Source organism: Eucyclogobius newberryi, unplaced genomic scaffold, assembly GCF_026437365.1.
Source record: "Eucyclogobius newberryi isolate DKJ021-1_F unplaced genomic scaffold, fEucNew1.0.hap1 SCAF_3, whole genome shotgun sequence".
NCBI lineage: Eukaryota > Metazoa > Chordata > Actinopteri > Gobiiformes > Gobiidae > Eucyclogobius > Eucyclogobius newberryi.
The window spans coordinates 29,587,331-29,614,838 of NW_027315945.1; the positions used below are offsets into that span (position 1 = coordinate 29,587,331).

General features: G+C 38.3%; 1 protein-coding gene across 1 annotated transcript in view; it reads right to left on the reverse strand.

Moving 5' to 3' along the window:
• The window catches only part of atp8b2 (ATPase phospholipid transporting 8B2), a 44,564-nt gene that overhangs the window by 15,641 nt on the left and 1,415 nt on the right, over positions 1 to 27,508 (reverse strand). Inside the window, exons 2-21 of the mRNA XM_072460062.1 lie at positions 19,714 to 19,781; positions 13,450 to 13,508; positions 13,251 to 13,364; positions 10,828 to 10,926; positions 10,457 to 10,518; positions 10,307 to 10,379; positions 9,376 to 9,446; positions 9,202 to 9,281; positions 8,243 to 8,401; positions 7,982 to 8,070; positions 7,002 to 7,198; positions 5,848 to 5,968; positions 5,279 to 5,366; positions 5,068 to 5,102; positions 4,817 to 4,976; positions 3,881 to 4,069; positions 2,040 to 2,155; positions 1,748 to 1,912; positions 1,171 to 1,282; positions 977 to 1,082 (exon numbers count right to left, since the gene is read on the reverse strand). Of these exons, the coding sequence (XP_072316163.1) occupies positions 977 to 1,082; positions 1,171 to 1,282; positions 1,748 to 1,912; positions 2,040 to 2,155; positions 3,881 to 4,069; positions 4,817 to 4,976; positions 5,068 to 5,102; positions 5,279 to 5,366; positions 5,848 to 5,968; positions 7,002 to 7,198; positions 7,982 to 8,070; positions 8,243 to 8,401; positions 9,202 to 9,281; positions 9,376 to 9,446; positions 10,307 to 10,379; positions 10,457 to 10,518; positions 10,828 to 10,926; positions 13,251 to 13,364; positions 13,450 to 13,508; positions 19,714 to 19,738 (2,120 nt within the window). The 5' untranslated portion in view covers positions 19,739 to 19,781. The remainder of the gene's footprint in view (positions 1 to 976; positions 1,083 to 1,170; positions 1,283 to 1,747; positions 1,913 to 2,039; positions 2,156 to 3,880; positions 4,070 to 4,816; positions 4,977 to 5,067; positions 5,103 to 5,278; positions 5,367 to 5,847; positions 5,969 to 7,001; positions 7,199 to 7,981; positions 8,071 to 8,242; positions 8,402 to 9,201; positions 9,282 to 9,375; positions 9,447 to 10,306; positions 10,380 to 10,456; positions 10,519 to 10,827; positions 10,927 to 13,250; positions 13,365 to 13,449; positions 13,509 to 19,713; positions 19,782 to 27,508) is intronic.

Below are 27,508 nucleotides of genomic sequence, written 5' to 3' on the forward strand. Positions count from 1 at the left end.
TGCTTTGCGGTTTAGTGTTTTTGTTTAGTTTTCATGAAATCAAAAGTTGGCTAATCCCGCTGCTGAATCAAAAGTAAATATTTAAATTCAACTCCGACTTCTGAATGGTAGAGATGTGATTTGTTAACGTGAAAATAACTTTCACATTCTTGGATTAATACATTTTTATTATGTACTGAATCACCTGTGAATTCTGTTTATCGACAAATGGCAATAAACCCTATTCTGATTCTTTGATGCTATTCAGGGCCTTTTGTAATCCAAGTATTTCCATTTTAATATAGTGACTTCTAATTCTGATTCAAGTCCAGTTCAAGTCCTAATGAAAATAACACTACATCAATAACAACACAGCTGTAGGGGAAGGTGGTGTCAGTGTGACAGGGGGGAGGGCTTATCTCAATGAGATGCAAATGAGCCCCGGCCCCTGTGACTCTGGGCTCACTCCGGTGGAAAAACTTTGAACCCCGTTTTCTCAGTGAAAGGTTTTGAGAGTTTTATACATTCAAATGACCACAACTTACTCAGATATTATCAGATCTACATGAGTGAGACATCATTGGATAGCTTTGAATTCACACTTTCAGAATCTGTGAATTGTGACTGGTTTTCATACGGCCGGTCGCATATTAGAATCTAACAGCGCAATTATCAAATCGCAACAGCTTTAATTTGTAGATGATTGAATGTGCTCTGGAAAGAACAAAATATCCCTGTCTTTCTATAAAAAATCTGGTCGTGCTTGTAGTTTAGACCTCTACAAAAACATTCTGAAATTCCCATGATACTTACGTTTGTTTATAAGTTAATATTTCAGACGTTAATGTTCGTGGAGTTGTTTGAGTGAACTCTGAGCGGAATCCAACAGTTTAAACACATATCACAAATCCAATCGAAATACCTAGAACAAGAGATTTTGTTTCCCACTGTAGAATCTGCAGAGGATGAAACACAAATCAAAGGAGACCCCACGAACCTGAGCTCCTGTCGCACAGACTGCACCGTGTTCCCACTGATGATGAAGACCTCCGCCATGTCGTCCGTCAGCATCTTACACGAGTATCCGATGTTCACCGCCGTTTCTATGGGAGCGTAACGACAGCAATCAAAACCGGCTTCTAGGCACCGTCTGCGTGAGCTCATATCCGCCTCCGTCACGACTAGACTCACCCTGTTTGTCCCCAGTGAGGACCCACACCTTGATATTGGCCAGAGACAGGACGGCGATGGTCTCCGGGACGCCTTCCTGTAACTTGTCCTCGATCGCCGTGGCACCTAGGAGCTACACGCACACTTAAATGAGGTTATATCATCGCTGTCATATTGAAATGAGAGGTTTTGTCTATAGGAGTTTTTGTTTATAAGAGTTTTGTTTCTTCTATTCTGAGTTCTTCTATTACGAGTGTTTTTTAATCTTCCTATAAGTGATCTGTCCTTTTCCTCTGTATCTACCTGTGTTGCAACAATGGAATTTCCCCATGTGTGAAAAATAAAGGAATATCTTTTCTTATCTTATCTTAAATATCCTTATATCAATGTAAACATGGTGTGTATCTAAAGCTTTGTTCACATTTGCATTTACTTCCTCAAGAAAGTGGAGGAGAAAATCTCTCCACTGAATATCTGCATAAAGGACTTAAAATAAACACAGGTTCCTATTTTGTGCTTCCATCATTTTTGAATTGGGGAAGGAAAAAAGTGCAAGACAGTCACTTTTGCGTTTACAGAAGAAGAGCAGTCTGCTGACCATCATGTCCTGCTCGATGTCCTCGTACACCGCGGCCAGGCGCTCCTCTCTGCAGTCGGGGGCTTTCTCCGCGCCGCGCTGACTCTTGGCCCACGCCTCCCACTGCTCCTCCGACAGGTCCCGGTAGGCCAGGGCCAGGGTGCGCAGCCCGTCAGCGGCGTACTCCTACACGCCAGAACGCACAGCAGGGACGGTCAGGGGACAGGGTCAGGGGACAGGGTCAGGGTCAGGGGACAGGGTCAGGTCTGACAACACTAGGGGGCAGTAGAGGCCCTGTTCTTGCTGCACTCACGTTGAGGTGGTCTGAGGTGATGTTCAGGAGCCTCTGGTTACAGGGGTGAAGTCTCTCCAGGAGCATCGTGTCAGCTCCTTTACAGTACAGACGGATCCGGCCCTCAGGGTTACGCACTGGCCACAAAACAACACACGTTTACACAGTCTTTAGTCAAACCTTATGTGTGACCAAGTGTTTTAAATCAAGTGCTCTGATTTCAACATATTTCTTTCTTTTGGTGTGTTGTATGTATTAAGGCAATGCTAAAAATCATATCAATTCAAAAGTTCTTCTGTAGTTTACTTACATCAATGCAGGAGTTAATCAAGTCATGTTTTCATATAAAAGGAGGCATTAAAATTGCACATATTTGGAACATGTCAATCTGAAAAATAGAGTCAGGTTCAAATGTCTTGGTACAATTTGTGAAAATATTTGATTTTTGAGGGATTTTGGACCTTGTATTTGAGTAAACTTACTGAAAATGTACATGCAAATTTAAAGTTCACCTTTTTTCTTTTTTAAGTTTAATATTTAATAAATCAGACTTAGAATCATATATCCACAAATCCTTTTTTTAGATCCGACCTTGTTAACAGCAAGATTTGAAAGTTTTGTCTGTGTAGGGCTGATCTTTATGTGAGAAAAACTGAGAAAACTGCTTTAGAAATCCATGTTGTTTCTAGGTGAAAAAATGATGTCATGTTTCAAATCATGTTTGATAAATTATTATTATCCATCCATCCATTATCCAGCGTCATAAGGCGCTGGTACAGCTGGCAGCCCGGTGTAAACGCTCTCTCGTCTTTCTCACACTTCTTGTGCTTTATCTCCTATATTTTGTAAATATAGTTAGTATATTTTTTCTATTTTACTGTACGATAGGGACACGCGCTGGAATAGTTTTTTAATTCAACTGTTTTTGACTTTTTTCGGCTGGATTTGAGCGTTTTTCGTTGCGTTCGTTGTGTTGTTGTGACGTGAGCTAGCTCCGAGCGAGCCCACCAGCCCCCCCCCCCGCGCCCTCCGGCCGCGCTAAAGTACGGCGTGTCGTCGGTACACGTTTATGTACACGTTTATATGAAAGAGGAACTTCACGAACGATCGGGACACGCACTGGAATCGCTTTAAATTAACGTGTTTTGACTTTATTCGGCTGGATTGAGTGTTTTCGTCGTGTCGTTGCGATGTGTTTTGGCTCTGAGTCCCCCCGGCTCCGGCCCCGCCCCCCGGCTCCGGCCCCGCCCCCCGGCTCCGGCCCCGCCCCCCGGCCGGCGCCGTACCGCGTTTCCACAAAGGAGGAACTGATGAAACTGCGGAGAACAGTCGTCTTACCGGAGATCGTCACGTTATCCCGTCGCAATACTGACCTAACCTAATACTGATGTGCAATTCTGTCGTATGTGCAATTACTGTGAAATTCATGTGCAATATATGTGCTGTCGTGACACATATTCATGTGCAATTACTGTCGGGATCACATGCAATGGTATTTATTTATTTATTTGTCTATGGGAGTTTTTATTTATTTATAGGAGATCTTCTACTGAAAGTGTTTTTCAGACTTCCTATAAGTGATCTGTTCTTCTGTATCTACCTCTGTATCTACCTGCGTTGCACCAATGAAATTTCCCCATGTGGGACAATAAAGGAATATCTTATCTTATCTTATCTTATTATGTGTTAAGTAAAAAAATCACCTTCAAAAAACACTTATAAAACTGATATTCTTGTCTTGCCATTATATTGTCCATGTGTGGTGCTCCGTTTGAGACTATTATTAGCGTGTGGTATTATTTATACATCTTTGTTCAGGGGGAAATCTGTAACCTCAGAGACACATTTGCTCCTGGACACACCGATGACAGACATCCTCTTGCGTATGTTGTTGAAGTCCAGAATAGCGAGCAGAGAGTAAGTGACAGGACGTCCCATCTCTGTGGTGCTGATGGTCCCTGGAGTGCGTGAGCGAAACACAAAGCCAAAGTTACGGGCCGCAGTCACGAGAGCGCCCTCATCTGGAGACTGAGCTTTGTACACCAGCTCGCCTGAAACACAAGAGAGAAGGAGCCACGTTTACACTGGAACGTTATGGGAGAGGTTAAGACCAAGATTCAGTCATTTCAGTTCAGCGTTTGGAGTAACAAATCTGACTATATTTTAAAAGTTTCTGATGTAATCGAATCTGTCCATTTTAATTTGTTTTAAATGTATTTATTATTTATCAAAGCCTTTATTCAACCTGGTAAACAGAAACATTGAGATCAACATGGATTTGTGCAAAAGTGAACTGCAGCACACATTATATAATATTTAAACAGTTGCATTAAAATAAAAACAAGAGGTTCAAACAAGACAACGTTTAAAACACAGACAGTGTTTAAAGGATTCTAGCTTTTTGTTTTTGTAAAATAAGAGCAAAAACCCCTCAAAGAAACCAGCTCAGATCAGATTAAAAAGTGTGTCAAGAACGCGAAGGACAAACCAATAATAAATGTCACGTGAACGCTGGTCACAGTGGCTTTCTGCACCAGATAAGATAAAAAGATTGATCGATATGATTTGTATTTGTCACATTGCCCAGCTCCTGCAATGTTCACACTTTTAAGAGAGAGAGAGAGATAATAAAAAAAAAAACTCTTTATATATATCCGGTGTATGTTTCATGTATGTTCATAAACTTGCACTATCCCGACCAAATAAATAAATAAATAAAATCCTGATGCCCTTTTGATTCTTGCCCTCAAAATGTCTGTCATTTATTTGTATTTTCTTGTAAATACTGTGAGACTCACCTTTACTCTTCTCCTCGCTCATGACTGTGTGACAAAGAGAAAGGAGGCGGAAAAACTCGTGAGTGCAGCAGTCGCCCACCTTCACCGACTCCAGGAGCGTGTCGTCGTAGAAACAGAAGTTTGGGTCCGCCAGAGAGTTGAAAGGAGTGAAGTCCAGTTTCTAGCAATACAATATCATTTAATCAAACCAAAACAATTGATATAAAAAATATCACATTTTTAAAAAGCATGTTAATGTTGACATGGCTTACTTTTGGTTGAGGCCCCAGTGGATCAGGAACTTCCCCTGACAACGGAAATGAAAATGAATAGAGAATTACAGTGGCTTTACACCTAATGCACCTTGTGGATTAAAAGAGGTCAAACCCAGGACTAAATCCGGGGTCTAAGGTCTAAAGAAAGTCTCAAGCAGATGTGCATCTCCAATGATAAAGTGTCGTTTGTGTATAACTGAGTGTTTACCGTAAGTTTGTCCGTTGATAGAGCATTTGTTGAAGGCCATGATGTTTTGGGTGAGCGTTCCAGTCTTGTCGCTAAAGATGTACTCAACCTAAACATATTTAACAAGACAATATTACAACAAACACACGCGTTTTAAAATCAATGTTCTGTTGTTTTTTTATCCTTGTCGCACTTTGAAGAATCAGCCAAACGCTAACGCTAATAACCATAACCCTAATCGTAGCCGTGTAAAGCAAAAGGAAACGTTATTGACAATTTGACTTTGTTTATTTGTGAGTAAAAAGGCGAAACACAATTTAAGAAAAGTCGGTTCTGGACTTTTCTTTCCTTCCTGTAAAGTTACCTGAATGACACTTACGCCACTTTTGATTCCCAGCCCCTTATTATTTATTTCTAACCTTTATTTAACCAGGTAAACAACCCATCATTAAAAACTCTTTGACACATTTAAACAAAAGGCATTGCAGACAGATTAAAACAGAGCTGCATCTAAAAGCACAAACCATTTCCACAGGATTCTCGCCTCTTTGTCTTGTTTGATTAAAGAGTGTTGAGTACATAAAGCCCACCTGCCCGAGCTCCTCGTTCAGAGTGGTGGTCCTGGCCTCTGCTGCCGTGTTACACTGCGAACAAAACATCTGTCTGTCCCAGTTTATGAAGTAGCTGTGTCCGAGTCGAATCACCTCCACACTGAGACGGGAAGAGAGAGAATATTAAGAACAAGGTGCTCGCTCAGATGATTGTAGGAGATTATGTTGTGCGTTATTCAGGCTGTGCCAAATAATACAAAACAGTCCAGTCAGTAAAGGGAAATCTGATCTTTTTGTGAGTGGCTCTGACAATTTGCTGGATCTCTTCCCTGCTCTCAACCCCAAACGTTGATCAAAAGGTAAAAAAAGAAAGAAAGTTTAAAGAAATAGATCTTATTTTGCTTTGTAATAGAGACAGTGACTCAGTGTTATGATCGACACTTGTAATATCTGAATCAAAAAGTGTTAGGGTTAGATACAAAAAAAATACAAAGAAGATGTAATATTGTAGAATTAAACTACCGTATTTTCCGGACTATAAGTCGCAGCAGCTAAAAAATGTATAATAGAGAAGAAAAAAACATATATAAGTCGCACTGGAGTATGAAATGCGGTTGCAAGTGTGAAAATAACAAATAATATCACATATAAGTCGCTCCGGAGTATAAGTATATAAGTATAAGTTGCACACTGGCCAAAACTATGAAACTATAGTCCGGAAAATACGGTATAATGTAATAATACAACGCTGTTTGAGAAGGAAAGTGAGAATACTACTTATTCATATGGAACATCTTTCATGCCACATCCTTCTACACACGGCTGCAACTACATGTACTTTGATGTCACTTTGAGTATCAGGACATTGTGAAAGGTAATGTTTTCTGTCTTTGAAAATACACTAAAATTGCATACACTAAATACACTAAATCTCTGAGGCTCTAAAACTCCAGCTTGTTTTAAAAAAGTGACTTAAACAAACATAATACACTTTAACATGACTTACACTGTCTTGTTGTTGTCATTTTATATATTTTAAAATCAGTTTAATTAAGAACGCGTTTAAACTGAAGCTTTCGGGAGACAATAAAGTTGAACTGTATGACTGTAACTACATGACACAGCACCAAACCTCGATTCTCAAGTGTCTCATCATCTAACCCGGTACTAACGACACTGCAAAGGCGTCTTACCTCACATAGAGCGATATCGGCACCACAGTGTTCAGGATGATGACGTAGGACCAGAACGAGAAGAAGGCTGAAAAGAGGAAGCTGTCCACAGGAGGGTCCCAGGGCAGATAGCTCTGAAAGAGAGAGCCCACCTCTCTCTCCCACACAGCGTTGCCCCCGGCCAAGATGACACCCATGCACACCAAGAAGCAAAAGATCTGAAAGCGACAAAGCAACGGGTCAAATTGTGTTGAATGTGAATTCTAATGCCTCAAATACTCTGATTTGAGCAACTATTGACACTGAGCTGTGCAGTGATTTTCTTGCTGCTGTTCCATCCTTTTAATTCTATACACGAAAGCAAATACTTAATAATAATATAATTTTTAAAGTATTGAAAAGGATTATAACAGTTTATACTAATTTATACACTTCAATAATAATATGGCTATGGTAAAGCATAGTACACTTATTTTGAGGTAGTACCCTACACCTTTAAAAATAGCACCTTTTAAATGTATTCAAATTAAAAGGTCTTTCTTTAGAGGAATTCTCTACAATCCTTAAACTTTATTTTTATTTTTTATTTAGTTAATTTTATTCTATTTCTGTTTCTGTAATTTCTTTGTGATTTTTAGTGCATTTTTCCTGCTGTGTGAAGCACTTTGAATTGCCTTGTGTATGAAATGTGCTCTACAAATAAACTTGCCTTGCCACTTTGAGTACAACTTACCTGTAACTCATGTTGAGGCAAATAGATCGAGGTTACTAGTGGAATATTGTCAATTATTACTATTACATTTTCTTGTTTCACTGATAACGATATACAAATTCCAACAAAACAATGCAAAATTGAATACAAGTAACATTTTGATTCCACCTTTATAAACTCTGTATTAGACAACACTCTTACACACATGCATTGTTTTTTCGTGGTGAAACGGGGTGAATTCCCGGTTCATTGAACGTTGCGTGAAGGTGGAGGGTTTGGGACGTCTTACCCACAGGACCAGAGTGTTCATGAGGCGGTCGATGCTTGTGCGCTTGAACTTGGTGCGTCCACTGTTCTGCATCAGCTTCGTGTCTGGTCCTACGACACAACACAGATATATTCTCTTCTGTTCTAACCACTTGAAAAATAATGCATGAAAAGTCTAAAAACAGACATTTTTTATGGGCAAAATAAGCAAGTATTATCATGTTCTGAAGTTATTTTACCACATGTACAGTAGATATTGCTCATAGTCTCTCCGTAAACTGACCTGCAAAGATGACCAGGCCGTAGCAGAACTCAGTGTTGCGGAGCACACACCCGCGCAGCAGCACGTTCTGATTGGTCAAAGGGTATTTCTTGTCCTTCCAGTAAAGAGTGCCACAGAAACGATCCAGCTTGTTGTTGGGGGGCTCACACACTACTTCACCTGGACAATAAATGATGTGTTATGTTTTTATGTTTACAGGGACAGTCTACAATGGAAAGGAAAGAAGCCTTGTACCAGGTAATTGCAAAATATGCTAATTCTCACCTACAAAAATCCAATGTATGCAGTGTTTTATGATCATATCTGTCCATTTTCCTCTGCATTAGGCCACAGTGTTCAGTCAGGTGTTTTGAAAGAGGATACGGTGAGAATATGTCTGCGTCTGCTGCTCTGTAATGTGTGTGGTTTTTGTGTGGGTATTTTTTCTGCTGACATTTAAGCCTTGTCAGAGACGGTGGGCGGGAGCTGATTGGCTGAACCTCAGTGCTGACAGATCAGGGCACATTTTTGCCAAGTTCAAAAGCAAACTACAACTTGACCTTAGGAAAAAAACAAAAAACTCAGGGCTTGACATTAAAGCAAGTCAATTATAATCATGCAGAAGTACTCAGACGTCGTATGCAGGCATGGCAGGGCGTGGCCATATGACTCCAATCACCCATCAGAGTAAAGCCTGGCTCTTCAATCACACCACTCAGGGCAGTTTGTTGTTCTGCTTTTTAATAATAGCTCAGTCTCTGCTTTTAGTTGTTTTTGACTTTCCCTTTGTCCAGGTGCCACCTGCCAGTCAACTCCTGCTCACCTGCCAATCCATCCTCACATTATTCCTCATTTCCTTTGTAATCAACCAGAAACCAACTCACCCGCAGTGATTATCTGAGTCTGAGTGAAACTGGACTAGAACTGGACCAAGCTCAGGTCTAAGTCTGCACTGGGGGAAAAGCAGGACAGCATCTCACCGTTGAATGTGGCCAAGTTGTTTGTGTCTCCGAGTTCACACGTGACAGAGACAGACTGGCGCACCTTCATATTGGTCTCTCTGCAAAACAACGCAGCACACAGCACTTTACAGAGGTGTCGTGTGCAGTAACCGTAGACTTTGCACATTGTGAAGAGCGAGAGGAGGCTCTGACCCGTCCAGCTCAGCGGTCTCGATGTAACAGAGTCCGTGGGGCTCGCTGCTGGACAACAGGAGCAGGTCGGCCTGAAAACAGATACACAACCAGCTGAAAGCAAGCATCCTTCACTGTAACGACGTTAGCACTGATTAGCCACTCAACTGCACTGCAAAAACGGAAGATGACTCCAGTTCAAAATCATATTCTCGTTTTAACTTGTTTGGAATAATTTATTTAAGAAAACATGAAATGTTGACCGTAAATAAATATATGATACACCCTTTCTATTGACTTATGTATTATATTACATTTTAAATTAATCCAGAGCCAATAATTCAGATTTTAAAGACCTAGTTAGGGAAATTGTAAAGTGTTTTTGTATTTCCAGCTAAAATATCTCAAGATCACAACATAAGTAAAAAAATCCTCTAATCCTGCCAACTTTTCTGCATTTGTGTATTTTTGACCCAATTAAGGATGAGACAAGATCTCAGAAGATAAAATTACAACAGGATTTTTTACACATTTTTTTTCAATTTTAGTGACAACCACAACAACAACAACCACAACAACCACAACAACAACAACAACAACAACAACAACAACAACAAAAGCTTCAGAAACAAAAAAAATCTATAATGAGAACAAAAGTAAAATCAAAAACTGAAGTGCACAATACATTTTTAATACATTTTGATGTAAAAAGAGGTCTTGTCTTGTCATCATGGGCCCAATCTAATGCCATCCTACTAATCCTTTTTTGCAGTGCACCACAACACTAATCACATCTGAAGACGATTTAGAAGACAATCGTAGCATCAAACATCTACAAATATGATTAATGTTGGTAAATATAGAACAATTGTAACTACGAGATCTAAATGAATCCTGTCTAATTTAGTTTGAATGATGGATAGGCTTTCCTTTTGATCAAATTGATACTTACTGCTACAAACTGGTTATTTTCCAATTTAATAATATCGCCCACTCTAACATTCATCCATTTTTCTTTTTGGATCCTGAGGAGAACAAAAAGACAAAGTAATTAAACATGATGTTGAAGCTTAACTTTATAGAAGAGAAACCTGAGACTCACAAGCCGTGGATGAGGACCTGAGACTGGCGGTTGTTCACCTGGTTGTCACTTTTGTGTCGAAACTAAAGGCAGATCAAATCATTGCAGTCATTTCACATCATTTATCTGTATTTTTATGCAATTTTATCTGCTCAATTATGGTGAAAAACATAATCACAAATTTATGCAATCAAATTAAACCTGTAGAAAGTATAGACCTGATGTTTTATGGTAAAGTGACATTTTTGTTTTAAAATCCAGGTTTTGAAGGGAGAAAATAGTACATACAATTACGGACAAAAGTTAATTAACTATAGTTTTGTATTTGAATAGAGTGGTAATTTAATAATGACTTCTAAAGTTGTAGTTGTGTTGTTTTAAAGTTGACTCACATAGTCGTCTGTAGCATCCTTTATTGCAGTGATGCTCAACACCAGAGCTAAAGGCACGATGGTGGTAAACCAGGACAGAGACGAGACCTGAGGAATCAACTAGACAAAACAGGATACTTGTTGTATTATATACTATATCATACTTATTATATTATATACTATAGTATACTACTATAGTATTATATACTACTATATGTAATTCCCTTTTGTATTATATACATATAATACAATAAGAAAAAATTGGACCATTCCTGGATGGTTACAATCAACTGTGGTCCACTACACCGATAACAGTTGTCCACTACACCGATAACAGTAGTCCACTACACCACACCGATAACAGTAGTCCACTACACTGATAACAGTAGTCCACTACACCGATAACAGTAGTCCACTACACCGATAACAGTAGTCCACTACACCGATAACAGTAGTCCACTACACCGATAACAGTAGTCCACTACACCGATAACTGTAGTGCACTACACCGATAACAGTAGTCCACTACACCGATAACAGTAGTCCACTACACCGATAACAGTAGTCCACTACACCGATAACTGTAGTGCACTACACCGATAACAGTAGTCCACTACACCGATAACAGTAGTCCACTACAGCGATATCTGTAGTCCACTACACCGATAACAGTAGTCCACTACAGCAATATCTGTAGTCCACTACACCGATAACTGTAGTCCACTACACCGATAACAGTAGTCCACTACAGCGATATCTGTAGTCCACTACACCGATAACAGTAGTCCACTACACCGATAACAGTAGTCCACTACACCACACCGATAACAGTAGTCCACTACACTGATAACAGTAGTCCACAACACCGATAACAGTAGTCCACTACACCGATAACAGTAGTCCACTACACCACACCGATAACAGTAGTCCACTACACCGATAACTGTAGTGCACTACACCGATAACAGTAATCCACTACACCGATAACAGTAGTCCACTACACCGATAACAGTAGTCCACTACACCACACCGATAACAGTAGTCCACTACACTGATAACAGTAGTCCACTACACCGATAACTGTAGTGCACTACACCGATAACAGTAGTCCACTACACCGATAACAGTAGTCCACTACACCGATAACAGTAGTCCACTACACCGATAACAGTAGTCCACTACACCGATAACAGTAGTCCACTACACTGATAACTGTAGTGCACTACACCGATAACAGTAGTCCACTACACCGATAACAGTAGTCCACTACACCGATAACTGTAGTGCACTACACCGATAACAGTAATCCACGCACTGATAACGTCTCACGTGGACTGTTGCAACCCACTTTACTTTGGCCTTGACCAGTCCTCAGTCCACAGTCTACAGCTGACCTGCTCACATACTACAGCTGACCTGCTCACATACTACAGCTGACCTGCTCACATACTACAGCTGACCTGCTCACACACTACAGCTGACCTGATCACACACTACAGCTGACCTGCTCACACACTACAGCTGACCTGCTCACATACTACAGCTGACCTGCTCACATACTACAGCTGACCTGCTCATATACTACAGCTGACCTGCTCACATACTACAACTGACCTGCTCACATACTACAGCTGACCTGCTCACATACTACAGCTGACCTGAACCCTAACCCTGATCACAGTCTACTGCTGGCCTGCTCACTGGAGATGCCAGGACCTTACACCTGTGCTGTCCTCGCTCCACTACCTGTATTTTTTAGAATTCAGTTTAAGATGTTACTACTTGTTTTAATGTGCACACTCTAGCACCTTCTTACCTTTCAGAAATGCTTATTTTGCACACTTCAAGAGCCCTGAGTCGGCTGACCCACTGCCCCTCTGGACGGCCCCAGGCCTAGATTAAAGAGGTGACTGAGCTTTTTCTGTGGCTGGTCCTAAACAAGGGATCGATCTTCCTCTGTGCATAAGAGCTGCTGTGGAGAGCTTCAAATTGTTGCTTAAAATGATGAGCTAGACATTCATAATAAATTATGAAACAAGAATAAATTATTCTTGTTTCCTTTTTTGCTTTAAATGTTCTATTTAACAGTTATTGAACTTGTGCAGCACTTTGGGGCTGTGCATTTGCTTGTAAATGTGCTTTATAAATAACATTGACCTTGATCTTGATCTTGATAAAAGGTAGAAAGATATCAATTATCTAATCTAAAAAAAAGAAAATCTGGATTGACTGGGAAGAAAATGCACTTGTGGGTTGAAATGTATTGGAAAAGATGGAAAGTATAATTTAAAACGTGTTATATCACTGGATGAACAGTCGACGTGTATTTAATTTCTGGCTGATATCAAACAAAAGAGCGAACAGTTTTTTAAATCAAATGAATCGGTGAGGCATCTGACGATTCTTACACAAGGAGAATGAAAAGGCTTTTTCTCATTCCTCACCTGCAGAATGAGCAGGAACAGAAAGTAGGTATTGGCCACTTCCTGAAACTGCTCGAACAGGTTGACAGGCAGAAACGTGACGATGTTGTACTTGGACGTCGTGATGCAGTTGCTCTGAATCCCACCCAGAAGAAACAATGACACATTCTAAATTCCAGTATTGCAGTCTGAAACGTCATGTTCGCAAATGGCCTCTTACCGCATACTGAAACTTTTCATTGTACTCTCTGTCATTGGCTTTGACCCGTCGCTCCTCCTCTGCAGAAACACAAGACACAAATGAGTCATCCAAAAGCATAACAGAGACGGCAAAGACACCGAAAACACAAATACACAAAGATTTAATTAATTAATGTGCAATTACTGTCATGATCACATGCAATGGTGTCACATTCATGTGCATAACTGATGAGAATAGAGTGTTTATTTTTCCATTATTATTATTATTAGTATTATCTTGCCTTACGCTAACTGTTTTTTATTTCATGTTATTTTTATTTATTTTTTATTTTTTATTTTTTATTTTTTATTTTTTATTTTTTATTTTTTATTTTTTATTTTTTTATTTTTTTATTTTTTATTTTTTATTTTTTATTTTTTATTTTTTATTTTTTATTTTTATTTATTTTTTCTTATTTTTTATTTTATTTTTTTTCTTATTTTTATTTCCCCTCCATCCCTTGTTGGGAAATGGGAGGTTTTGTCTATAGGAGTTTTTGTTTATAAGAGATCTTCTACTGAGAGTGTTTTTCAAACTTTCCATAAGTGATCTGTCCTTTTCCTCTGTATCTACCTGCGTTGCAACAATGGAATTTCCCCATGTGTGGACAATAAAGGATTATCTTATCTTATCTTATTTAGAAAGAGTTATTCACCCTTTTCTTTGCCTATGTTTCTATTGTACCATTCAACAACCGTGTAAGTCATTTTGTTCCCATGTGGATCAATAATGTCGAGTGCTATATCAATGTTTTTTATCATCAATACTGGGCTTCTGGAGACACATTCGAGTTTAGATCATTTTTGAGAGCTGAACAACAACAACAACAAAAAAACGAGAGACCAACAAATCTCACTTGGGATTGTTCTGAAAAGCGCTGTTATGTTCCGATTAGATTTGCAATTTGAACAGTAGCCGCACATTTTAAACACATTTAGCAGCGCAAACATTTGAAAGAAGGTCTGGAATATGAACTGAAGAATCCTACAAGTTTCAGAACATGTTTGTAAAGGTCTTAGCCACAGGATTAGCATTTTTATTTAGTTTCTTTCACATAATAACATGCTGTTTGCGGAGAAAATATGACCTAAAATGATTTCGGCCTTCTCTGATTTGCCATTGTGCTCATGTAACTTTCAATTATAACTTTTATTTTGCAGCCTAAACTGAAAATCTTGTTGCCGTGTCGAATAAGTGAAAATGTGTGTGTGGATAGGTTATGAAACTGAAACGTCGGTACATTAGACCGAGGGACAAACAAACAAAGACCATGTGGTTTCCTGTGTTTCGCTCATCTCTCAAACTGACTCTAGATGTGCCTCTGGTTCGTCGGCCAAACGGCTTCCTGTCTGTTCACATTTTTATCACAGAAATAGAAACTAAATGTCGCTCAAAACGCACAAATGAATCCACAAATGCACTTTGGACTATACCACAATTATCTCTACACTCACAAAGCCTGCAATTATTTATGCCCTCTGCAAAACAATCTGCTGACAGTGCCGTTTAGACCTCTACAGACGTTCATATTCATATTTTAAATCGTCTCTTATTGAACGCTCCAGGATGTGTTAAAAACAGTACTTCTGGTGGATGGTCCGTCTCCTGTTTGTCGCCGGGACGTGATTATCCTTTATTTGACGGGACGGTTGCCACGTGAAAGGGGGGGAGAGAGAGGGAAGCGACAGAGGGCTGGAATCGAACCCACGACGCCACAGCGAACCGCACGTGTGCAACGCCCTCATCCACTGCGCCACCGGCAAAGCGCCATCTGGCATTGATGTCATTGCAGGGGGGTTTTCTTGCTCAAAAGTGGGATCTGACTGACATCCCGCAGCACTTTACTGTATGTTTAGAGCTTCATAATCCAAGGGTTTCAGAAGGATGACCTTTAATGACAGTTGCCATAGCGATGGATCAACATATCATATGTTTGGAATGGGAGAAAGTACAGGAAGCTGAAAGCCACGACGATCCGGCAGACTGACAGTTCTCTCACATTGTTCTCAGGCAGTCCCTTGAGTCCGTTTGCACCTGTCAGATATTGTGAGATGAATTAGACTTCTCGTGTGCTTAAAGGTCAGCGCTGCGTGGGCTGAATCCTGACTCGAAGGCGCCTGGAGCGTCATGGAAGGGCCCCGAGGCTGGTGGAAGGCCCCCGAGGCTGGTGCCAGGTGAGCCCGGCGGAGAACACGAGCGTCTCTAACAAACTGCCCATTAAGTCGGCCTCAAGGACAGACGCCCTGACGCACGTTCACTCAAATCCATAAAAGTCCATTATGAGACAACAGGACTGCGCCTGAGCTTGGGTTTCTGAAAACAATGATGAAGTTTCCCTGGATGTGGACAGAAATATTGATCCGATCCAAAAGAGTCGCCGTCCACAAGTCCAGACCTGTTCACTCCGCTTTCATTTTCAGACGGTTTGCTCTTTGATTCCTTTAAACTTAAACCTTTTTTGGCGTTAAACTTGGCTGTATCTCCACGCAGTAAATATTTAAATGCTCAGATGAAAGTACAAACAAACCAGAGGCCAGCGACACCCGGTGATGTCATTACGTGGACCGGTAACCGTTTTGTCTCCAGTCAGATACAGGCGCTGACGCCATTAGCCGCCAAACGAATGTGCCAACGCGGAACCATTTGTAATAGTTAAACAAGCCAATGGGGAAAAGGAGGACGGGCCGAGCAGTGCGGCGCCGAGACGATTGATCAGCGTCTCCGGTCAAAAAGACATCAGCAAATAAATAAATATGTACATAACAAATTTACAATGCGGCGGTGTATTCGTCTGATAATGGTATTGTCTCCGTTATTACAGGCCTTGTCATTCTGTTTACGATATACATTTCCATCTTGGACACAAATATATATATACACCGGTGTGTATTTCAACTGTTTTTCAAGGAGGTAATGTGGTGAAAATGCTGTATATCTCAACGTTAAGCACAGTTGGATTGAGTAAGTTACTACTGCAGTGTAAAGTGTGCTTGAATGTTGAAAATAACTATGTCAATTATTAGTGTAGTATTGAGTGACTGTTATATTATATGTTTTATTCTTATGCAATGTCTTTGTTAATGTCTTAATTCATATTTTCTGTCTGGATTTGCATTGTTTATCATAACACTGCATTTTATGTGTTTAAAGTGTGTTTTATCTGTGTGTTTTATCTTATCTTATGTCTTTTATCTTAAACTACACAAGACTAGCATCAGAAGCAACGACATCTTTCAGAACAAGTACATGAAAAGTGTAAACGTGTGGATTTGGATGCATCGTTGTGTGTTTTGGGTGTATTACACTGTCAAACGTGTGGTGGGTGAGAGAATACAGTGCTACAGAGATGAGTGATGCAGGGACCTGAGGATGTGCAGTGGAGACTCTGTGTATGACTCATGTGGGCCCACTTTGCCCACACAAAGACTCTGTTTACTTTTTATCAACGCTTCACATAAAAGGCGGTCAACAGTAGACGGTTCTTCCCATATGTCGCGTCTGTGCAGCCAAAAACGACCACTGCGACTCCTCGTCTCTGCTCTGCTAAATATTCATCGATATTTCACATAAATGTTACACTATATTTATTTAAGATCAGAATTCTGTAACATTTTACGTATCCGACTCGTCCTTTACAATTACAGTTAAGATTTGAGTATGTCATTTGGTGATTGCTTTTGTAATTAATCAATGAATGAATCTATCGGCCTTTATTTATAGAGCCCTTTAAAACACTCACGGTGACCAAAGAGCTTCACAATCACAATCGAGGCAAAATGTACAAACAAACTGTACAAAATAATGTGTCTGGATGTCGGAAAAGTCTGAATAAATACATTTACCGTCATATTCATGTGCAATTACTGTCATATTCATGTGCATTTAACTGATGTAAATAAGAGTGTTTACTTTACCATTATTATTAGTATTATTTGTCTTATGCAAGCTATTTTTATTATTTTATTTTATCTTTATTTTTATTTTCTTCCCTCCATTCCTTATTAAGCGATGAGACTACCTGTTTACAGGAGTTTTATTAATAAGAGTTTTTGTTTTAGTTCATAAGAGTTCTTCTACTAAGAGTGTTTCTTAAATTTCACATAAGTTATCTGTCCTTTTCCTCTGTATCTACTGCGTTGTAACACCAAAATTTCCCCATGTGTGGACAATAAAGGAATATCTTTTCTTATCTTATTTATTATTTACAAAATGAGTTGTCTCCCTTAATCAAGTGAATCTGTAAAGCTGCGTTCACACTTGTCTCTTTACAGTTTGATCCCAGTCTAGTCCTGGTTTGTGTGTCTGTACTTTTAAAACACACCCATCCTGTAAATATGTTCCACAGAAGCACAAAGTAAACTATGCCGTGGCTAAATCCTCCCGCTGAAGACACGAGCTAATCCGTCACATTTCAAGATACATTCGGTAACCGCTGCTCCTGCGCCGCTCCTGCGCCGCTCCGAAGGTGAATCGATACAAATTACAGCGCCAAGTGCAAAATCAGCATCTCCGGCCAGCCTTTCCCTGCACTACACTCTCCACGTTGCGTAACCGCGGCCAGGGGTCGACTGGGGTTGCCATAGTAACCGCCTCTTTCCACAAAAGATTTGGGAAAAACAGTGCACTATTTCCAATCTTGTAACAACACTAAGGAAAATGGACACGCGGATCAGAAACGACGAGGACGCGGCGTGAGGGCGGAAAGATCTGTTCTCGTTAAGCGCTGAAGTGCATTAAAACACCCACATTTGTTCAAAAAAAAAGAAAAGAAAAGGAATAGCAACATAATGATATCTGCGCTGGAATCACCACGGCAGGAAGTACGGCGCAGTCACACTTTGAGGTTTGAGCCCGGTGTCGTTTTAACATCGGTTTTGTCAGGTTTTGTTAGTCCATATTCCAAAGAGGAGCCTCCAAGTGTGCACCAATAATCAATAACACTGGTATTTACAGATCTGCGACAGGGCTGGGAATCACTGGGGCCCTCGCGCTCACGATACATGCCACGATCGATGCGCTGCACATAATATTCTGCAACATGTCACTGTTTTTTACGAGCCAAACACTTTTAAACAACAGTATTTCTTTGTTAAACCACTACCTGCGCACGCCTTCTATGAAACTGACCCATTCTAATCATCACAAACAACAAGTGTAACAAAAACACTCATGGAAACATATCGATACGTCACATAATTCCGTATCACGACGTATCGATATTTTGATATTTGACTCATTTACAATATCATTTCATCAATGCGAGAATCAAACGTTCTCACAGATACTCACAGTGTTCGAGGACATTCGCCTATTCAACTTCAATATATTGTCATGTATTGCTATGGCAACAGTGCTAATTAATTTCATTACCCACGAACAGCCCATTAGAACGACGGCAATCCCGAAACCTTGAGCGTTCCGTCAGCACAGCACTCAAAACATGACAAGCGAAGTCACAAAAGGCTATTAACGCTTTCTTAGCGGAGGGTCAGCCCCCTGCTTATCACCACGGCGATGTTTAGAGATAGCTTTGCCTTGAGTGTTTCACAGTGCGGCATTACACGTATCCACGCCGCCACCAAGACAAATACCGTATTTTCCGGACTATAAGTTGCACCTTTTTTCATAGTTTTGGCCAGAGGTGGGACTTATACATGTATTTATACTTTTATACTTATACTCCGGAGCAACTTATATGTGATATTATTTGTTATTTTCACACTTGCAACTGCATTTCATACTCCAGTGCAACTTATATATGTTTTTTTCTTCTCTATTGTGAATTTTTTTGGCTGGTGCGACTTATACTCCGGAAAATACGGTAACACATACAGATTTATATGAACACCTTGAATAAAATGAATAAATGCAAGACAATCCGTTTAATGCTCTATTGTGGAACATTTGCGCCACAGCAACAAAATCTCCATTGAGACAAGTGGGGGCCCATCAGCAGAAAAGTTACATACTGTACCTTTAAATAGATAGCGACTAAATCTTTTGTCTTTTTCTGAATGTTTCTTGGCACTTTTGGTGTTTTCTAACATATGTCTGTTGTTTGTTTATGTGGTTGATTTCACTTTTTAGCTTCACTGTGCACTCTGAGCTCATTGCACATGTTTTGCAATGCGGGTTTGAACTACAACGGGCAAAGAAACTAAACTAAAACTAAACTTGAAGCACTAAAAGCAGCAGTGAACAACAGATGTATTTTCATATTTAAAAGATGAACGCGGTTCGAACCTGGAGGAGGCCGGTTTCTGAACATCTCTCCTCTGCTGGTTTTCTTCTGGTGTGGCCCATGAGACTGTCTGTGCAGATGCGGGAAAACAACAACAACATCAACAACAACAACAACAACAAAAACAAAAGATTCAAAAAGAGAGGTGAAGAAAAGCAGTCATTTATAACGGCACAGGCGCCTTTCTGCTCTGTTTGCTCTCTAATGAGGAAATGACATTGAGCAGAGTGCAGCCAGTCATTGAGGGGAAGCGTCTCGGGAGCAGGACCTGATCCTCTGTCGGCCTCCACCAATCAGAGAGAGCCAAGGTAATGGAGCGGCGTTCTTTTCCATACCACGCTGGCGACGCAGCACGACCTCCAGCGAGGCCAGGCAGGACGTTTGTGAAAAAGGAAAAAAAGACCTGGATATAACGTGTTTTTTCTGGTTTGTGACGTGATTAAAGTCCTAGTTATAACGTGTTTTTTCTGGTTTGTGATGTGATTAAAGTCCTGGATATAAAGTGTTTTTTCTGGTTTGTGATGTGATTAAAGTCCTGGATATAAAGTGTTTTTTCTGGTTTGTGATGTGATTAAAGTCCTAGTTATAACGTGTTTTTTCTGGTTTGTGATGTGATTAAAGTCTTGGATATAACGTGTTTTTTCTGGTTTGTGACGTGATTAAAGTCCTGGTTATAACATGTTTTTTCTGGTTTGTGATGTGATTAAAGTCCTGGATATAACGTGTTTTTTCTGGTTTGTGACGTGATTAAAGTCCTGGATATAACATGTTTTTTCTGGTTTGTGATGTGATTAAAGTCCTGGATATAACGTGTTTTTTCTGGTTTGTGATGTGATTAAAGTCCTGGTTATAACATGTTTTTTCTGGTTTGTGACGTGATTAAAGTCCTACTTATAACGTGTTTTTTCTGGTTTGTGATGTGATTAAAGTCTTGGATATAACGTGTTTTTTCTGGTTTGTGACGTGATTAAAGTCTTGGATATAACGTGTTTTTTTCTGGTTTGTGACGTGATTAAAGTCCTGGATATAACGTGTTTTTTCTGGTTTGTGATGTGATTAAAGTCCTGGATATAACGTGTTTTTTTCTGGTTTGTGATGTGATTAAAGTCCTGGATATAACGTGTTTTTTCTGGTTTGTGATGTGATTAAAGTCTTGGATATAACGTGTTTTTTCTGGTTTGTGATGTGATTAAAGTCCTGGATATAACGTGTTTTTTCTGGTTTGTGATGTGATTAAAGTCCTGGATATAACGTGTTTTTTCTGGTTTGTGATGTGATTAAAGTCCTGGATATAACGTGTTTTTTCTGGTTTGTGATGTGATTAAAGTCCTGGATATAATGTGTTTTTTTCTGGTTTGTGATGTGATTAAAGTCCTGGATATAACGTGTTTTTTCTGGTTTGTGATGTGATTAAAGTCTTGGATATAATGTGTTTTTTCTGGTTTGTGATGTGATTAAAGTCTTGGATATAATGTGTTTTTTCTGGTTTGTGATGTGATTAAAGTCCTGGATATAATGTGTTTTTTTCTGGTTTGTGATGTGATTAAAGTCCTGGATATAACGTGTTTTTTCTGTTTTGTGATGTGATTAAAGTCCTGGATATAACGTGTTTTTTCTGGTTTGTGATGTGATTAAAGTCTTGGATATAACGTGTTTTTTCTGGTTTGTGATCTGATTAAAGTCCTGGATATAACGTGTTTTTTCTGGTTTGTGATGTGATTAAAGTCCTGGATATAACGTGTTTTTTCTGGTTTGTGATGTGATTAAAGTCCTGGATATAACGTGTTTTTTCTGGTTTGTGATGTGATTAAAGTCTTGGATATAACGTGTTTTTTCTGGTTTGTGATGTGATTAAAGTCCTGGATATAATGTGTTTTTTTCTGGTTTGTGATGTGATTAAAGTCCTGGATATAACGTGTTTTTTCTGGTTTGTGATGTGATTAAAGTCCTGGATATAACGTGTTTTTTCTGGTTTGTGATGTGATTAAAGTCCTGGTTATAAAGTGTTTTTTCTAGTTTGTGATGTGATTAAAGTCCTGGATATAATGTGTTTTTTTCTGGTTTGTGATGTGATTAAAGTCCTGGATATAACGTGTTTTTTCTGGTTTGTGATGTGATTAAAGTCCTGGATATAACGTGTTTTTTCTGGTTTGTGATGTGATTAAAGTCCTGGTTATAAAGTGTTTTTTCTGGTTTGTGATGTGATTAAAGTCCTGGATATAACGTGTTTTTTCTGGTTTGTGATGTGATTAAAGTCCTGGATATAACGTGTTTTTTCTGGTTTGTGATGTGATTAAAGTCCTGGATATAACGTGTTTTTTCTGGTTTGTGATGTGATTAAAGTCCTGGATATAACGTGTTTTTTCTGGTTTGTGATGTGATTAAAGTCTTGGATATAACGTGTTTTTTCTGGTTTGTGATGTGATAAAGTCCTGGTTATAAAGTGTTTTTTCTGGTTTGTGATGTGATTAAAGTCCTGGATATAACGTGTTTTTTCTGGTTTGTGATGTGATTAAAGTCCTGGATATAACGTGTTTTTTCTGGTTTGTGATGTGATTAAAGTCTTGGATATAACGTGTTTTTTCTGGTTTGTGATGTGATTAAAGTCCTGGTTATAAAGTGTTTTTTCTGGTTTGTGATGTGATTAAAGTCCTGGATATAACGTGTTTTTTCTGTTTTGTGATGTGATTAAAGTCCTAGTTATAACGTGTTTTTTCTGGTTTGTGATGTGATTAAAGTCCTGGATATAACGTGTTTTTTCTGGTTTGTGATGTGATTAAAGTCCTGGATATAACGTGTTTTTTCTGGTTTGTGATGTGATTAAAGTCCTGGATATAACGTGTTTTTTCTGGTTTGTGATGTGATTAAAGTCCTAGTTATAACGTGTTTTTTCTGGTTTGTGACGTGATTAAAGTCCTGGATATAACGTGTTTTTTCTGGTTTGTGATGTGATTAAAGTCCTGGATATAACGTGTTTTTTCTGGTTTGTGATGTGATTAAAGTCCTGGATATAACGTGTTTTTTCTGGTTTGTGATGTGATTAAAGTCCTGGATATAACGTGTTTTTTCTGGTTTGTGATGTGATTAAAGTCCTGGTTATAACGTGTTTTTTCTGGTTTGTGATGTGATTAAAGTCCTGGTTATAAAGTGTTTTTTCTGGTTTGTGATGTGATTAAAGTCCTGGATATAACGTGTTTTTTCTGGTTTGTGATGTGATTAAAGTCCTGGATATAACGTGTTTTTTTCTGGTTTGTGATGTGATTCAAGTCCTGGATATAATGTGTTTTTTTCTGGTTTGTGATGTGATTAAAGTCCTGGATATAACGTGTTTTTTCTGGTTTGTGATGTGATTAAAGTCTTGGATATAACGTGTTTTTTCTGGTTTGTGATGTGATTAAAGTCTTGGATATAATGTGTTTTTTCTGGTTTGTGATGTGATTAAAGTCCTGGATATAACGTGTTTTTTCTGGTTTGTGATGTGATTAAAGTCCTGGATATAACGTGTTTTTTCTGGTTTGTGATGTGATTAAAGTCCTGGATATAACGTGTTTTTTCTGGTTTGTGATGTGATTAAAGTCCTGGATATAACGTGTTTTTTCTGGTTTGTGATGTGATTAAAGTCTTGGATATAACGTGTTTTTTCTGGTTTGTGATGTGATAAAGTCCTGGTTATAAAGTGTTTTTTCTGGTTTGTGATGTGATTAAAGTCCTGGATATAACGTGTTTTTTCTGGTTTGTGATGTGATTAAAGTCCTGGATATAATGTGTTTTTTCTGGTTTGTGATGTGATTAAAGTCCTAGTTATAACGTGTTTTTTCTGGTTTGTGATCTGATTAAAGTCCTGGATATAACGTGTTTTTTCTGGTTTGTGATGTGATTAAAGTCTTGGATATAACGTGTTTTTTCTGGTTTGTGATGTGATTAAAGTCCTGGTTATAAAGTGTTTTTTCTGGTTTGTGATGTGATTAAAGTCCTGGATATAACGTGTTTTTTTCTGGTTTGTGATGTGATTAAAGTCCTGGATATAACGTGTTTTTTCTGGTTTGTGATGTGATTAAAGTCCTGGATATAACGTGTTTTTTCTGGTTTGTGATGTGATTAAAGTCCTGGATATAACGTGTTTTTTCTGGTTTGTGATGTGATTAAAGTCCTAGTTATAACGTGTTTTTTCTGGTTTGTGACGTGATTAAAGTCCTGGATATAACGTGTTTTTTCTGGTTTGTGATGTGATTAAAGTCCTAGTTATAACGTGTTTTTTCTGGTTTGTGATGTGATTAAAGTCCTGGATATAACGTGTTTTTTCTGGTTTGTGATGTGATTAAAGTCCTGGTTATAAAGTGTTTTTTCTGGTTTGTGATGTGATTAAAGTCCTGGATATAACGTGTTTTTTTCTGGTTTGTGATGTGATTAAAGTCTTGGATATAACGTGTTTTTTTCTGGTTTGTGATGTGATTAAAGTCCTGGATATAACGTGTTTTTTCTGGTTTGTGATGTGATTAAAGTCCTGGATATAACGTGTTTTTTCTGGTTTGTGATGTGATTAAAGTCTTGGATATAACGTGTTTTTTTCTGGTTTGTGATGTGATTAAAGTCCTGGATATAACGTGTTTTTTCTGGTTTGTGATGTGATTAAAGTCTTGGATATAACGTGTTTTTTCTGGTTTGTGATGTGATTAAAGTCTTGGATATAACGTGTTTTTTTCTGGTTTGTGATGTGATTAAAGTCCTAGTTATAACGTGTTTTTTCTGGTTTGTGACGTGATTAAAGTCCTGGATATAACGTGTTTTTTCTGGTTTGTGATGTGATTAAAGTCCTAGTTATAACGTGTTTTTTCTGGTTTGTGATGTGATTAAAGTCCTGGATATAACGTGTTTTTTTCTGGTTTGTGATGTGATTAAAGTCTTGGATATAACGTGTTTTTTCTGGTTTGTGATGTGATTAAAGTCCTGGATATAACGTGTTTTTTCTGGTTTGTGATGTGATTAAAGTCCTGGATATAATGTGTTTTTTTCTGGTTTGTGATGTGATTAAAGTCCTGGATATAATGTGTTTTTTTCTGGTTTGTGATGTGATTAAAGTCCTGGATATAACGTGTTTTTTCTGGTTTGTGATGTGATTAAAGTCCTGGATATAACGTGTTTTTTCTGGTTTGTGATGTGATTAAAGTCTTGGATATAACGTGTTTTTTCTGGTTTGTGATGTGATTAAAGTCCTGGATATAATGTGTTTTTTTCTGGTTTGTGATGTGATTAAAGTCCTGGATATAACGTGTTTTTTCTGGTTTGTGATGTGATTAAAGTCCTGGATATAATGTGTTTTTTTCTGGTTTGTGATGTGATTAAAGTCCTGGATATAACGTGTTTTTTCTGGTTTGTGATGTGATTAAAGTCTTGGATATAACGTGTTTTTTCTGGTTTGTGATGTGATTAAAGTCTTGGATATAACGTGTTTTTTTCTGGTTTGTGATGTGATTAAAGTCCTGGATATAACGTGTTTTTTCTGGTTTGTGATGTGATTAAAGTCCTGGATATAACGTGTTTTTTCTGGTTTGTGATGTGATTAAAGTCCTGGATATAACGTGTTTTTTCTGGTTTGTGATGTGATTAAAGTCCTGGTTATAAAGTGTTTTTTCCGGTTTGTGATGTGATTAAAGTCCTGGATATAACGTGTTTTTTCTGGTTTGTGATGTGATTAAAGTCCTGGATATAACGTGTTTTTTCTGGTTTGTGATGTGATTAAAGTCTTGGATATAACGTGTTTTTTCTGGTTTGTGATGTGATTAAAGTCCTGGTTATAAAGTGTTTTTTCTGGTTTGTGATGTGATTAAAGTCCTGGATATAACGTGTTTTTTCTGGTTTGTGATGTGATTAAAGTCCTGGATATAACGTGTTTTTTCTGGTTTGTGATGTGATTAAAGTCCTAGTTATAACGTGTTTTTTCTGGTTTGTGACGTGATTAAAGTCCTGGATATAACGTGTTTTTTCTGGTTTGTGATGTGATTAAAGTCCTAGTTATAACGTGTTTTTTCTGGTTTGTGATGTGATTAAAGTCCTGGTTATAAAGTGTTTTTTCTGGTTTGTGATGTGATTAAAGTCTTGGATATAACGTGTTTTTTCTGGTTTGTGATGTGATTAAAGTCCTGGATATAACGTGTTTTTTCCGGTTTGTGATGTGATTAAAGTCCTGGATATAACGTGTTTTTTCTGGTTTGTGATGTGATTAAAGTCCTGGATATAACGTGTTTTTTCTGGTTTGTGATGTGATTAAAGTCCTGGTTATAAAGTGTTTTTTCTGGTTTGTGATGTGATTAAAGTCCTGGATATAACGTGTTTTTTCTGGTTTGTGATGTGATTAAAGTCCTGGATATAACGTGTTTTTTCTGGTTTGTGATGTGATTAAAGTCCTGGATATAACGTGTTTTTTCTGGTTTGTGATGTGATTAAAGTCCTGGATATAACGTGTTTTTTCTGGTTTGTGACGTGATTAAAGTCCTGGTTATAACGTGTTTTTTCTGGTTTGTGATGTGATTAAAGTCCTGGATATAACGTGTTTTTTCTGGTTTGTGATGTGATTAAAGTCCTGGTTATAACGTGTTTTTTCTGGTTTGTGATGTGATTAAAGTCTTGGATATAACGTGTTTTTTTCTGGTTTGTGATGTGATTAAAGTCTTGGATATAACGTGTTTTTTCTGGTTTGTGATGTGATTAAAGTCCTGGATATAACGTGTTTTTTCTGGTTTGTGACGTGATTAAAGTCCTGGTTATAACGTGTTTTTTCTGGTTTGTGATGTGATTAAAGTCCTGGATATAATGTGTTTTTTTCTGGTTTGTGATGTGATTAAAGTCCTGGATATAACGTGTTTTTTCTGGTTTGTGATGTGATTAAAGTCTTGGATATAACGTGTTTTTTCTGGTTTGTGATGTGATTAAAGTCTTGGATATAACGTGTTTTTTTCTGGTTTGTGATGTGATTAAAGTCTTGGATATAACGTGTTTTTTCTGGTTTGTGATGTGATTAAAGTCCTGGATATAACGTGTTTTTTCTGGTTTGTGATGTGATTAAAGTCCTGGATATAACGTGTTTTTTCTGGTTTGTGATGTGATTAAAGTCCTGGATATAACGTGTTTTTTCTGGTTTGTGATGTGATTAAAGTCCTGGATATAACGTGTTTTTTCTGGTTTGTGATGTGATTAAAGTCCTGGATATAACGTGTTTTTTCTGGTTTGTGATGTGATTAAAGTCCTGGATATAACGTGTTTTTTCTGGTTTGTGATGTGATTAAAGTCCTGGATATAACGTGTTTTTTCTGGTTTGTGATGTGATTAAAGTCTTGGATATAACGTGTTTTTTCTGGTTTGTGATGTGATTAAAGTCTTGGATATAACGTGTTTTTTCTGGTTTGTGATGTGATTAAAGTCCTGGTTATAAAGTGTTTTTTCTGGTTTGTGATGTGATTAAAGTCCTGGATATAACGTGTTTTTTCTGGTTTGTGATGTGATTAAAGTCCTGGATATAACGTGTTTTTTCTGGTTTGTGATGTGATTAAAGTCCTGGATATAACGTGTTTTTTCTGGTTTGTGATGTGATTAAAGTCCTGGTTATAAAGTGTTTTTTCTGGTTTGTGATTTGATTAAAGTCCTGGATATAACGTGTTTTTTCTGTTTTGTGATGTGATTAAAGTCCTGGATATAACGTGTTTTTTCTGTTTTGTGATGTGATTAAAGTCCTGGATATAACGTGTTTTTTTCTGGTTTGTGATGTGATTAAAGTCCTGGATATAACGTGTTTTTTCTGGT